General features: G+C 47.7%; 1 protein-coding gene across 1 annotated transcript in view; it reads left to right on the top strand.

Annotated features, from left to right (window-relative positions):
• Positions 1 to 4,922: 4,922 nt before the first annotated feature.
• LSS (lanosterol synthase) overlaps positions 4,923 to 14,982 on the top strand; it is a 52,736-nt gene continuing 42,676 nt past the window's right edge. The window contains exon 1 of the mRNA XM_058184713.1: positions 4,923 to 5,006. Coding sequence (XP_058040696.1) covers positions 4,996 to 5,006 — 11 coding nt within the window. The 5' untranslated portion in view covers positions 4,923 to 4,995. The remainder of the gene's footprint in view (positions 5,007 to 14,982) is intronic.

Genomic DNA, 14,982 nt, shown 5'->3' on the forward strand with positions numbered 1-14,982 from the left:
TACAAATAGTCCTCAACTTACAAATATTGAGCTCAAATTTTCTGTTGTTAAGTGAGACATTTGTTAAGTGAATTTTGCCCCATTTTATGACTTTCCTTGCCTCAGTTATTAAGTGAATACTGCAGTTGATAAGTCCCACTGCAGTTGGTAACCCGATTGTGAAGTGAAATCTGGCTTTACCATTGATTTTGCTTGTCAGAAGGTCGTAAAAGGGGATGACATGATCTTGAGACACAGCAATGGTAATAAGTCAGTTGCCAAGCATCTGAATTTTGATCACATTATTTTAGGAATGCTGGAAATATCATAATTGTGCAAAAAGGTCATAAGTCACATTTTTCAGTCCAGTTGCAACTTTGAAAGGTCACTAAACAAATGGTTGTAAGTTGAGGACTACCTGTACTTGTTTTATTCTAAGCAGCTTACAACACATGGAAAAATTATAAATCTATAGCTGGTATCAAACAAGTCAGTATGCTGTCTTAAAGAGGAGTATTTTTTATATTCTAAAATGTTGGGATAGGATAGGGGTCGGCAACCCATGACTACGGAGCCACTTGTGACTCTTAACCTTCTGTTGCGGCTCCCTCCTTTCATCCCTCTGCTGCAGAGAGAAGCTGCTGCTGCTGCTGCTGTTGCTGCTTCCATGGCCTGCCCGTTACTCTCGCAGCACCTTGCGCAGGACAGTGAGCGTGCTTCACACTGGGGAAGACAGTGTCCCCTCCTGGAGCGATGTGACCCTCCCCCACTCGCCCCTGGTAACAGTGGCATTGGCTGCGGCGCAGGCCAGTGTCTTGGGGTGGAGTGTCGGTCGTGTGTCTCCCTGAGCAACCAAGGCACGTCAAGCACCAACAAAGGCCGGAAGTAGCCGCCTGCCGTTTCCAGCTGCAGTCTGTTTGGCAGCGAGAGAGGTAGAGAAAGATAGAGACAGAGACACAGAGAGAGACAGACGCACACACACACACAGACAGAGAGAGAGAGAGAGACACAGAGACAGACACAGAGGAAGACAGAGAGGTGAACAACACACCTGAGGCCGGGTGTGGCAAGAGGTGGCTGGGCGGGGAGGGGTGATGCGGGGCTGGGCATGGCAAATTTAACAACCGGTTCTCTGCCCTAATGATGGCTGGTTAGGTGTGGCTGGGGTGGGTGGGTCATGTGACTGGGTAGGAGTGAGTGACGTCAAGTTGGCCACGCCCATCCAGTCACACTGGTTGTTATATTATTAGCTCCCGGTGTTTTGTAGGAAACGGGTCCAAATGGCTTTGAGTGTTTTAAGGTTGCAGACCCCTGGGATAGGAATACACCTATATTTAGTAAGAAAGCTTTTCCAGAGGCAATGGGATACTACTGAGAATGTCAATCTTCTGGTCTCAGTCACCCCATACCCCCAATTTCTTTCAAGTTGGCTGATTGGTGCATCCTTTTGCTATTAGATTGTGTAAGATAAGCAGATTCTACATAAAGACAGTTCTGAATAGGCATATATAAACAATGTCACTCAATATTATACTAACCCTTTAACAATCAAGATCATGAAGAACGAGGCAAACCAATCAATATGTAGAACTAGAAAGTTTTGAAATGTATAGTTAAAACAATTAGGACAAGATGAATGGGGCATCCAATTTACTGACATATGTCAAAATGCTCTGTTTGAGAGAATGCACCAAGACAAGTTTTCAACTTATATTTATACTGTGTAAAAAATAACTATATTGACATCAAACTTGAAGGCTTTATTTCTTCAAACTATGAGCCACAGGCTAACTCTGACCTGCCATTTGTTTTTATACAGCCCATGAGCCATGAATGGACAGGCAAGTGGGCTGCAGATTAACAGCGCCATACCTCAGCCAAGGGTTGTGTGTGGATAAATGTCCTAGATCAGGGGTCTCCAACCTTGGTCCCTTTAAGACTTGTGGACTTCAACTCCCAGAGTTCCTCAGCCAGCAAAACTGGCTGAGGAACTCTGGGAGTTGAAGTCCACAAGTCTTAAAGGGACCAAGGTTGGAGACGCCTGTCCTAGATGGCCATAAAGGCCTATCAGCAGCCTTCTTGCTGACAGGCTGGCAGTGTCCAATGTTCTATTCAATATGCAAAGTGAAACAGGATAGTTTTCTGTCACAGAATGATTCTTGAAATACAGTATTCCCACAGATTGATGCTCTGCTCTGATGAAATACATTTTAGGAAAACAACCTGAAACACATTTCCCAGTAAAACAAGCTTGTCAACTCATATGAGTAGAAATCATTGATGCAGCAAGAGTGTTCCACTGAAACCTTTTTCTTTGGGCAAACATTATTTCAGGAAAAAAACTACAGTGCCTGTTTCCGAGATATTGAGACCAGCCAAATTGTTCAGTCACTGTTTAGGAGTTTTTATGATATTAGACCCAAAATTTTGGATGGAATCACCAATGTTATTACACATGATCAACTCGCAGATAGGAGTTTGTTAGCAGCTATCTTTCAAAAGGCAATTCAGCCCAGGAAGAAAAGATTCAAAATGTTCAGATTCTGCCTTAAACTTAATTATAATGAGAGCTAGAAATTCCTATTGCAGTTAGTGTAATTCTTACTTTTTGGATTTCACCCTGTTGTGAGGGGCCTAAGGGCCCCTCTAAGTATAGTTCTCATTGCACATCCGTTTAGTGACCATTTGAAATTACAACACTACTGAAAAATGGGACTTACAATCAGTACTCAACCATTGCAGCATACCCAGTGACATGATCAACATTTAGATGCTTGGCAATTGTCATATATTTATGAGGGTTTGAGCAGGGGTGAAATGCTCCCGGTTCAGACTGGATTGCCCGATCCGGTAGCGATGGCAGCGGGGGGTTCGGAGAACTGGTAGCAAAAATCCCTGCCCCCCCCATGCCCAGCTGAGCCACGTGATCATTTTTTTTTTACTTTTAAAAGCATTTTTTTCTTCAGCAGAAAAAATGCTTTTAAAAGTAAAAAAAAGAAGAGACTCTGATGATCCCACAGCTCAGCTGGGATCATCAGAGCCTTTTAAAAGCTTTTTTCCTACAACCTCTTTGACCAAAGAGGATGAAAAAAAATGCTTTTAAAAGGCTCCTCTGACGATCCCAGCTGAGTTGCCTGATCGTCAGGCTTTTTTTTCTTTTAAGGGCAAAAAAATGCTTTTAAAAAGAAAAGAAAAGCCTCTGATGATTTACTTTTAAAATGCTTTTAAAAATAAATTTTTTAAAAAGTGGGTCACGCCCACCCAGTCACATTAACCCCCCACCACCAAGCCACGCCCACAGAACCAGTAGTAACAAATTTTACATTTCACCATTGGTTTGAGCGCTGGGTGTGTGGGTGTCACATGATTGCCATTTGCTCTTTTCCCAGCCAGCTTACAAGAAACAAAGTCAATAGAGTAAATTGCATTTGCTTAATGACCATGTGATTTACTTAACTGCTTAACAACCCTGGCTGAAAAGTTCATAAACTTACACAATTCACGTAACAACCACTTTGCTTAACAATGGAAATTCTGGTCCCAGTTATGATCATAAGTCAAGGACCACATATGTATTGATACAAGTCTTTTCAGTTCAACTTTATGGGAAGATATGGGTACTCTTACTCAACAAATGTTCTTGGCATTTAATTTGATAGAAATCTATGTGATACGGTGAACATCTACTTCATTATCATCCACATACAGAATTCTCATTAGATGTCAACAGTAGCTTTCTTTAATTGGAAAAAGCTGTCAGTTTCATCAATAGGAAGCATCATTCAGAATGCAGAATTTAAGGTCCACCTGACATTACAGTTCACGATCATTTAAGGGTTTTCATAAGTATATTTACACAAACACTGCAGCAGCTAGCCCATGATCCTTGGCCTACTGGTGCTAAATGGACATCTTGGCAATAATCACCAACTTTGTTAGTAAACCAGCCAAATCTCTTTATTTAGCAATAGCAGATGGTAAATTTGGTAGATAACACTATGGGCTAATTTCAATAACTAAACCAAACTGTTTCAATCGTTAACTGCACCACCCTCAACACAATCTGTCACAGTTAGGCATAATCCAAGAACACATTTTATCACGAATGTTGTGAAGCTGTAAATCACCACTTTAAATTCTACAAAGAAATCCCCAGCATAATGCCATTTTTCCCTAGATGATTTCCATCTGGTGTCAATGCCCTACAACTATGGTACCTATATCTGGGGAGTTACATTGGATTGGCTGGCTTGAAAGTTATTTTCCTGAGCAGTTTTGCCCCATTTCCTGCAAGGGGCTGTAGCTCCAAAACATGATTTTTGTACTTCTTAATTTAGAAGCGTCTCTTCTGTGCCCGTCGCGGCTTTCTTCCCATCCCCATTTTTCGGTCACTGATCTGAGCCAGAGTCGCTTCCTTCGCATGGAAGCTCTGCAGCAGACCATATTTAAGCTCCAAGGAGAGCCAGGAAAAGCGCGGAAGGGCTAGCGCTCCTCCGTGGCCTCGGCCTTAAATTTGCAATGGTGACAGCGGCGCGCTTTGACTTGCTGAGTCCCTGCATTTCTTTGTATTTTCTCGCTGGCTCCGTTAAAGCTAGCAGCGCCTTCGTTACTGTTCCACAGCCAATAATTCAGTTTTCCGTTATCGCTTAGCGAGTCCAAACTCCCTGCAAAGACACCTTTTCCCAGAGCGTCGAGACCAACAGCAAGCTTTATTTGGAAACTGACTCCGCCTTCAACTAATTAACTAAATAAGTAAATAAACTCTCGTGATTGGCTCGCACTTTCACTGACTTAGATCAGATCAGATCGGATGTTTCGAATAGCTTCTTGGGAATTGTAGTCCTCAAGAGGGAACTTCTTTGGGCCACGATTCACACAAAAGACTTCATATCCCAGCGTGCCGCTGAAACAGTCGAGATGTGAGGTATGTGATAAGTCCAGCCCTGGCTGTATTTTATTTTATGCCGGTCTTTGTGCTACTGCCTGCAGGCTTCAACCTTAGCTCAGAGTGGCAGGATGGATGGGACGTGAGTATTTTGGCATCTCTCCTACTTTTATTTCTTTTTGTCACAACAGTATACACAAACAATTGTCATAGATAAAACAACATATTAATTTGATTTAATGAAGGGAACAATAGGACGGGAACGGTAGGCACTTTTGTGGTCTTATGCACGCCCCTTATAGTCCTCTCAGGAATGGGATGAGGTCAATAGTAGACAGCTTTTGGTTGAAGATTTTGGGATTTTGAGTAGAGACTATGGAGTCAGGTAATAAGTTCCAAGCATTAACAACTCTGTTACAGAAGTCATATTTTCTGCAATCAAGTTTGAAGCGATTGACATTTAGCTTGAATCTATTTTTTGCTCTTGTAATATTGCGATTGAAGCTGAAGTAGTCTTTTATAGGAAGGATACTTTTATAGTATTTTATACTTTATGTTTTATAGTATTTTATATATATATATATATATATATATATATATATATATATATATATATATATATATATATATATATATATATATATATATATATATATATATATATATATATAGGAAGGATACTTTTATAGTATTTTATAGTATTTATTTTATAGGAAGGATACTTTAGGACCAGAGCTTCCTGGTTGTTTTAGTTTTAGCTTTGTTTGGAAAAATCAGTAGGATGCTTTACTTGTGGCGATGCAAAAAAAAAAAAATCTAATTAAAAGTCCAGTACATAATTGGTGATAAAAAGTGGCACATTTTCCCATGGTCTGAGAAGGGATTTGAATCTTCTGTGATCATCTACCCGTTAATTTTTTGACAAAGTGGGAATAATTAAAATGTAATGTTTTGCACAGATATTTGTACTATGCATATATGATGTGATACATACATTATTGCCCTGTGCTCTTATTTATTTATTTACTGTGCTCTTTCCCATGTTAAACAATTAAAATCACACAAAGGCTCTTTGTGGTTAGGTTGTCCTTTTGTTTCACAAAAAAAGTTAATTTTGATAATGTTTCATACTATCCATCAAATTCATTCTTTTATTTTTTAATATATATTTTTCTTCTCCTTTATTATATTTCTCTACTACATCATAAAAAATCTTGAATTGGTTTGCAATAGCATAACTTTTTCTAGATTAAACATACCGTGTTTTCCTTAAAATAAGACACCGTCTTATATTTTTTGAACTCCAAAATAAGCGCTTGGTCTTATTTTTGGAGAGGTCTTATTATTTTGGGGTGCGTGGAGCAAGATGGGGCTCCTCTTGCCGTCTTACCTGATTTCCAGCTCTGCATTTAAATATTTTTGGGGAGGGCTTATTTTCAGGGGGAGGTTTATTTTAGCGCATGCGCTCAAAAGCCCAATTGGGCTTATTATCAGGGGATGTCTTATTTCCGGGGAAACAGGGTAGTAAAATTGACAAATCCCATATAAATGGCAGAATAAAAAGTTACATGGTAAAAATAATCCATTAAAATAGACGTGCTGAGGGAGTTAGTGACCAAAGAAGGCTGATGTAAAAAGGCTGGTTTGGTAAGAATGCCTCCAGCACATCTGCTTGGAGCCGGGTACCCTGCGGAAGAAGGCTGTTGTTGGATTCTTGGTACTCTGAGCTCAGAAAACATCAAGAACCTAACACTTTAACCTTGAGCTACATATATTCTCAGCTATTGGAAAGCAAATCATTCCCAAACATGTAAAAAGGTCACCAATGTAGCTCTTTCAATGGCAGTCCCAGAGAATAGCGGTTTGAAAGGAGTTTGATGTCAATGGACATTTTTCTTTGGTTCATCTACTTGAGGTATCTAGAACTTTGTCCCAAAATAGAAGCCCTTTTAAATTAAATTAAAGCATTGTATCTTTTCCCAGAGTATCTGTTGAAATTGACACAATCCACAGTATCCATCAGAAGTACTTACTGGTACATTTTTACTCTTAACAGTTTAAGAATATTGGCTAAGTGCAGGTAGTCCTCAACTTACAGCCACAATTGAGCCCAAAATTTCTGTTGTTAAGTGAGACATTTGTTAAGTGGATTTGGTCCCATTTTATGACCAGTTATTTAATTTTATTTATTTATTTATTTTATTTAATCACATTTTTATACCGCCCTATCTCCCAAGGGACTCGGGGCAGTTTACAGCCTATTAAAAACACAAATACACAAATATAAATACAAAATAAAACACTAATTAAAAAACTTATTGAATAAGGCCGAATTAAAATTTATAATTAAAATAATAAAACCCCATTAAAAACTACATTAAATTAAAATCCTAGCCCAGTCCTGCGCAAATAAATAGATGTGTCTTAAGCTCGCGGCGAAAGGTTCGAAGGTCGGGAAGTTGACGTGGACGTGGACAGGTTGCTGGGGAGGTTGCATGCAACTACGTGTTTACTGGGCCCGTGTCCTTCCTGGTTAGTACTGGCTGCTCAGGAAGTGACACGAGGCTGGCTCCAGAGGATTATAAATGCTTCTTTGGTTGAAGGGGTTTTCCCCGCCGCCTTGAAGGAGGCGGTGGTGAGACCTCTCCTGAAGAAGCCTTCCCTGGACCCAGCTATTTTGGGAAATTATCGTCCAGTCTCCAACCTTCGCTTTTTAGCGAAGGTTGTAGAGAGTGTGGTTGCATGGCAGCTTCCCCGGCACCTGGAGGAAGCTGTCTATCTAGACCCGTTCCAGTCCGGCTTCCGACCCGGTTACAGCACGGAGACGGCTTTGGTCGCGTTGGTGGATGACCTCTGGAGGGCCAGGGACAGGGGTTGTTCCTCTGCCTTGGTCCTATTAGATCTCTCAGCGGCTTTTGATACCATCGACCATGGTATCCTGCTGCGCCGGTTGGAGGGATTGGGAGTGGGAGGCACCGTTTATCGGTGGTTCTCCTCCTATCTCTCCGACCGGTCGCAGACGGTGTTGACAGGGGGGCAGAGGTCGTCCGCGAGGCGCCTCACTTGTGGGGTACCTCAGGGGTCGATTCTCTCGCCTACCCTGTTCAACATCTATATGAAGCTGCTGGGTGAGGTCATCAGTGGTTTCGGGGTGAGTTATCATCTGTACGCTGATGATACTCAGCTGTACTTTTCCACCCCGGACCACCCCAACGAAGCGGTCGAAGTGCTGTCCCGATGCCTGGAAACCGTACGGGTCTGGATGGGGAGAAACAGACTCAAGCTCAATCCCTCCAAGACGGAGTGGCTGTGGATGCCGGCACCCCGGTACAGTCAGCTGCTCCCGCAGCTGACTGTTGGGGGCGAGTTAGTGGCCCCAAAGGAGGTGGTTCGCAACTTGGGCGTCCTCCTGGATGGTCGGCTGTCCTTTGATGAACATCTGGCGGCCGTCACCAGGAGGGCCTTTTACCAAGTTCGCTTGGTTCGCCAGTTGCGTCCCTTCCTTGACCGGGATGCCTTATGCACAGTCACTCACGCTCTGGTTATGTCTTGGCTGGATTATTGCAATGCTCTCTACATGGGGCTGCCCTTGAGGTGCACCCGGAGGCTGCAGTTAGTCCAGAACGCAGCTGCGCGAGTGGTAATGGGAGCCGCTCGTGGCTCCCATGTAACACCACTGCTCCGTAGTCTGCACTGGCTTCCTGTAGTCTTTCGGGTGCGCTTCAAGATCCTGGTTACCACCTGTCGTGTCCCACTCCTCCGCTGACAGCCGGGTCAGGGAAATCCGAATCAGGCTTGCCTCTGCAGCTCTGCCCAAAGTCCTAGCAAAGTCCTCAGAGCAGGCAGGAGACCAGTAAGTGACTTCAGCAAGATAAGTTCGACTTTGCCTGACTCAGAGACTGCCAGAAAGCAGATCCTTTATATAGGCCATGGGGTGTGGCTCCATGACTCAGCACTCATTAAGGCCTGCCCCTCCCTTCCTTCTGTTGCCTCCGCCTATCCAATCTTCTGATGCGAGGGTCACTCCAATCAGCTGTTGGAAGTAAACTTTCCTCAGGCTCACATGCTGTGGAGGAGGGGGATGGGTCTAGCTGCTCCGTTTGCCTGGGCATGGAGCCAGGGCTGGGGCCGGGGGATGCTCCCTCCTCTGCAGCCTGCTTGGGCATGGAGCCAGGGCTGGGACCGGGAGGTGCCCCCTCCTCTGCAGCTTGTCTGGGCATGGAGCCAGGACTGGGGCCGGGAGGCATACATTCCTCCGTATTCGGGAGCAGATAAGCAGACCCCGGCTGCGGTGAGAGCGGACAAGACACAACACCACCTTTAAATCGCTCCATGGCTTAGGACCCGGGTACTTACCAGACCGCCTGCTGTTACCTTATGCCTCCCATCGACCCATACGCTCTCACAGAGAGGGCCTTCTCAGGGTGCCATCCGCCAAACAATGTCGGCTGGCGGCCCCCAGGAGTAGGGCCTTCTCTGTGGGAGCACCGACGCTCTGGAATAAACTCCCCCCTGGCTTACGTCAAGTGCCTGATCTTCGGACCTTTCATCGTGAGCTAAAAACATATTTATTCACTCAAGCAGGACTGGCATAAATAGTGGATTTTAAATTGGGGTTTTAGTAATATTTTAAATTTTTAAATCTTTTAAATTACCGGCTGTTTAATAATAGTTTATTTTAATTTCTTTTAATTGTATATATTCTGTATTTTGTTCCGGCTGTACACCGCCCTGAGTCCTTCGGGAGAAGGGCGGTATAAAAATTTAATAAAATAAATAAAATAAAAATAAATAAAAAGTTGACGGAGTCCCAGGGGAAGTTCATTCCAGAGGGTGGGGCCCCCCACAGAGAAGGCCCTTCCCCTGGGTGTCGCCAGTCGGCACTGCCTGGCGGACGGCACCCCAAGGAGTCCCTCCCTGTGAGAGCGCACGGGTCGGTGGGAGGCAGTCGGTGGCAGCAGACGGTCCCGTAAGTAGCCCGGCCCTAAACCATGGAGCGCTTTGAAGATGGTTACCAAAACCTTGAAGCGCACCCGGAAGGCCAAAGGTAGCCAGTGCAGTCTGCGCAGGAGTGGTGTCACATGGGAGCCACGAGGGGCTCCCTCTATCACCCGCACAGCCGCATTCTGGACTAACTGGAGCCTCCGGGTGCTTCTCAAGGGGAGCCCCATGTAGAGAGCATTGCAGTAATCCAGACGAGATGTCACGAGAGCATGAGTGACTGTGCATAGGGCATCCCGGTCTAGGAAGGGGCGCAACTGGCGAACCAGGCGAACCTGGTAGAAAGCTCTCCTGGAGACGGCTGTCAAATGGTCTTCAAAAGACAGCCGTCCATCCAGGAGAACACCCAAGTTACGCACCCTTTCCATTGGGGCTGTTGTGTCTCGTCCGATCTCACCACAGCCGGGGCCTTCTTATCTGCTTCCGAACACAGAGGAATGTCCTAGTATGCCTCCCGGCCCCAGCCCTGGCTCCATGCCCAGACAGGCTGAAGAGGAGGGAGTATCTCCAGCCCCCAGCTCTGGCTCCATGCCCAGGCAAACGGAGCAACTAGACCCCTCCCCCTCCTCCACTGCATGTGAGCCTGAGGGAGGTCAATTGCCAACAGCTGCAGACTGGAGTGACCCTCGCGTCAGAAGACTTGATAGACGGAGGCAACAGAAGGAAGGGGGGGCAGGCCTGGATAAGTGCTGAGTCATGGAGCCACACCCCATGGCCTATATAAAGGACCTGCTTTCTGGCATTCTCTGAGTCAGGCAAAGTCTAAACATATCTTGCTGAAGTCACTTTCTGGTCTCCTGCCTGCCCTGAGGACTTTGCTAGGACTTTGGCAGAGCTGCAGAGGCACGCCTGATTCGGATTTCCCTGACCCGGCCATCAGCGGAGGAGTGGGACACGACAGGGGCCAGTGACTCGCCCCCAACAGTCAGCCATGGCTGCAGCTGACTGTACCGGGGTACCGGCATCCACAGCCACTCCGTCTTGGAGGGATTGAGTTTGAGCCTGTTTCTCCCCATCCAGACCCGTACGGCCTCCAGACACCAGGACAGCACTTCGACAGCTTCGTTGGGGTGGCCCGGTGTGGAAAAGTACAGCTGAGTATCATCAGCGTACAGTTGATACCTCACACCGAAGCCACTGATGATCTCACCCAGCGGCTTCATATAGATGTTGAACAGGAGGGGCGAGAGAATCGACCCCTGCGGCACCCCACAAGTGAGGTGTCTCGAGGTCGACCTCTGCCCTCCCGTCAACACCGTCTGCGACCGGTCAGAGAGATAGGAGGAGAACCACCGATAAACGGTGCCTCCCACTCCCAATCCCTCCAACCGGTGCAGCAGGATACCATGGTCGATGGTATCAAAAGCCGCTGAGAGGTCTAATAGGACCAAGGCAGAGGAATAACCCCTATCCCTGGCCCTCCAGAGATCATCAACCAACGCGACCAAAGCCGTCTCCGTGCTGTATCCGGGCCGGAAGCCGGACTGGAACGGGTCTAGATAGACAGTTTCATCCAGGTACTGGGGTAATTGACGTGCCACCACACTCTCTACAACCGTCGCCACAAAGCGAAGGTTGGAGACCGGATGATAGTTACCTAAAACAGCTGGGTCCAGGGAAGGCTTCTTGAGGAGAGGTCTCCCCACCGCCTCTTTCAAGGCGGCAGGGAAGACCCCCTCCAACAAAGAAGCATTAGTAATCCCCTGGAGCCAGCCTCGTGTCACCTCCTGTGTGGCCAGTACCAACCAGGAGGGGCACGGGTCCAGTAAACATGTGGTGGCATTCAACCTCCCCAATAACCTGTCCATGTCCTCGGGAGCCACAGGGTCAAACCCATCCCAAACAGTCTCAACAAGACAGCTCTCTGACCTCTTATCTGGATCCACCCAATTTTGATCCAGACCATCCCGAAGCTGAACGATTTTATCGTATAGATAACCACTAAACTCCTCAGCATGTCCTGCAATGGGTCATCCCGCTCCCCCTGTTGAAGGAGAGAGCGAGTCACCCGAAACAGGGCGGCCGGGCGGTTATCTGCCGACGCAATGAGGGAGGAGATGTAGTCACGTCTCGCTTCCCTCAATGCCACTAGGTAGGTCCTGGTATATGACCTAACTAGTGTCCGATCAGCCTCCGAACAACTGGATCTCTAGGAACTCTCTAGGCATCTTCTTCGGCGTTTCATCTCCCTCAGCCCCTCGGAAAACCAAGGAGCTGATTGAGACCTTCGCCGGGTCAGAGGCCGCAAATGCACGACACGGTCTAGAGCCCCAGCCGCGGCCAGTTCCCAAGCCGCGACTAGTTCTTCAGCCGTGCCATGGGCCAGACTCTCAGGAAACGGCCCAAACTCCGTCCGGAACCTCTCCGGGTCCATCAGGTGCCTGGGATGGAACCAACGTATTGGTCCCGTCTCCCTGCGGTGTTGAGTGGCGGTCAGAAAGTCTAGGCGAAGGAGAGAGTGATCTGACCATGACAAAGGTTCAATGACTAAATCTCTCAAGTCCAGATCCTTCAACCACTGTGCAGAGATAAAAATCAAGTCTAGCATGCCACCCCCAATGTGAGTGAGGCCATCGACTACTTGGGTCAGGTCCAAGGTCGTCATGGAAGCCGTGAACTCCCGAGCTGCTGTCGATGACATGCCGGTTGATGGCAGGTTAAAGTCCCCCATAACCATGAGTCTGGGGGTCTCAACCGCCACTCCAGCAAGCACCTCCAGGAGCTCGGGCAGGGCTGCTGTCACGCAGCAAGGAGCCAGGTACGTGACCAGCAAGCCCATCTGACACCTATGACCCCACCTCACAAAGAGGGATTCACAGCTGGCAATCTGAGGTACAGTGGTCTCCCTCGGCTCTAGACTCTCTTTAATAACAACCGCCACCCCCCCACCCCTACCTTGGGCCCTCGGTTGATGGAATGCTCGGAAACCCAGTGGGCACATTTCAACAAGGGGCACACCCCTCTCTGTGCCCAACCAGGTTTCCGTAACGCCCATAAAGTCCGCGGAACCCCCCTGAATAAGATCACGAACTAGGGGGGCCTTGTTAACCACGGACCGTGCGTTGCACAACATCAGCTGGAGGCCTAGGCTCCGAGGGTCTTGACCATCCGGGGAACGGGAGAAGTCTGAGGGATCGGGGCACGTGATCGCCTTCAAACATCGAGCACGTGCTCCCAAAAGTTGATACGATCCCTCACTTCCGCCATATCTGCCCCTTCCAGTTACCGTGCAAATAAGACCACTCTCACCAGAAGGAAGGCAATCCTCCCCCATAACCTTCGAACCTATGGAATGAACGCCGCGAGCACACGCAGGAACTGGCCCTCCCCCGGACAGGTTTCCCCCAGCACCCGCCCTAACCCTCCCTCCCCTTAAAAATTCCCTATCTAAAAATCCCCAGAGGCTCTTTCTCGACGCATGCCACCTCTGTGGGTCCTAAGACCCGTCATTGAGGCCAGCCCTAGGTAATGAAGCGGGCCACTCCTGCGAGGCGGGGCACCTCGCAGGCGCAAGAGTTCATGTACAGAGTATCGCATTAAGGAATAAGAATCGGTGAAAGATGGTCATGTTCTCAGATAGGCAGAGCGTCTTAAATGATGGTTCCACCAGTGGAAACCCATTTGTCAGATGGTAAGTCAAATGGGGGCTGGAATATGATGACAAAGATGGTATAACAAAAATAGACAGATAGCATTTATGGCAATTAGCCCATAAATAAAATCCTCGTAAAAGATCTTAAAAAGACAAGGAAAATACTGCCAGTCCGTCCATAATCCAGTCCAAAAATCCATTGGATAAAAGGTGAGTGGCATTATCGTTCCCGCCATCAATGCCCACTGTTGATTCCCGGATGAGTCCCCTGGCAGATCTCAAACCAGTCTAAATCATCTTCCACAGTAGTCCCCAAGAACAACTCATGGCCTAAGAGTCTCAAAAGGCCATGTAAAGTGCCGATGACATTGCACTAAATTAGGAAGAAGCAAGCCATAATAGGCCAGGACTCCTCCAACATCTGCCCTGTTGGCCCTTCTCCATCTAGATGCTCCAAAGGCAAGCTGCTCCAAGGCCCAAGACCTGTCCACAGCAGGCAGCTCACTCCAAAGGGCCAGGCCCTGCCCAAGGCCTGACCAATCCACAAGACCAGGCCAGTTCCAGGGGCAAGGCCAGGCCAAACATCCCCTCAGGGGGCCAGCAAGCTGTAAAATGCTGTGAAAAGCTGCAGATCCCAACGTGGCCACGTTGCGGGGAGCGGCATCGGGGCATCATGGTGGTAAATCAGAACGGCAGAGAAGGCGACTGCAGAGCTGGGTAACATCCCTTCACCCCTTCCTCGCCCAAAAGGCGGGGGGGAGGGCCGAAGTACCGAAGGAAACAACAGTGGAAACAACGGTGGAAAAAGAAGTACAGGCCGCGGCCTCACCTCCCAGCCTCACATTGGGCCTTCCTCTCTCCGTGGCCTCGCCCTCACGCCAGATGAATAACGATAATAATAAGCGGGACGATGATGAAGGAAACGCCGATGATGAAGGAAACGCCGATGAAACAACTCACCATGCCGCGGCCTCGCCACCCGCCACCCGCCACCCGCCGCGGCCTCGCCTTGCGCCCAAGCGCCGATCGTAAAATGCGGGCCAAACGCCGATGGTAAACTACGGGCCGAGGCCGCGGCTTTCCACGCGGCCTCACCATAGGCCCGAAAAAATGGCCAACACTCGCCGTTCGCCGCTTTCCCTCCGGCCCGTTCTTCACAGCCGCAAACCCGAGAAGGTCCAGGGACCTCTCCTGCGGCAGCCAAGAGGATGGTCCAACAGGCCGAGGGGTATAAGCAGCTCGGCAGATCGTCAGGGTACCACCATCCTCAGAAGACCATCCACCGCCGGCTCCCGTTGCTCTAGCGAGCCTCCATTCTCGCGCATGCGCAGAGCCTAACCATTAAGTGAATTGTTAAGTGAATCACTGCAATTGATAAGTCAATAATCTGGTTGTTAAGTGGATGTGGCTTCCCCATTAACTTTGCTTGTCAGAAGGTTGCAAAAGATGATCTTATGACCTTGGGACACAGCAACAGTGATAAATAGGAATCAGTTGCCAAGCATTTGAATTCTGATCACGTGAT

This window comes from Ahaetulla prasina, chromosome 1, assembly GCF_028640845.1.
Source record: "Ahaetulla prasina isolate Xishuangbanna chromosome 1, ASM2864084v1, whole genome shotgun sequence".
NCBI lineage: Eukaryota > Metazoa > Chordata > Lepidosauria > Squamata > Colubridae > Ahaetulla > Ahaetulla prasina.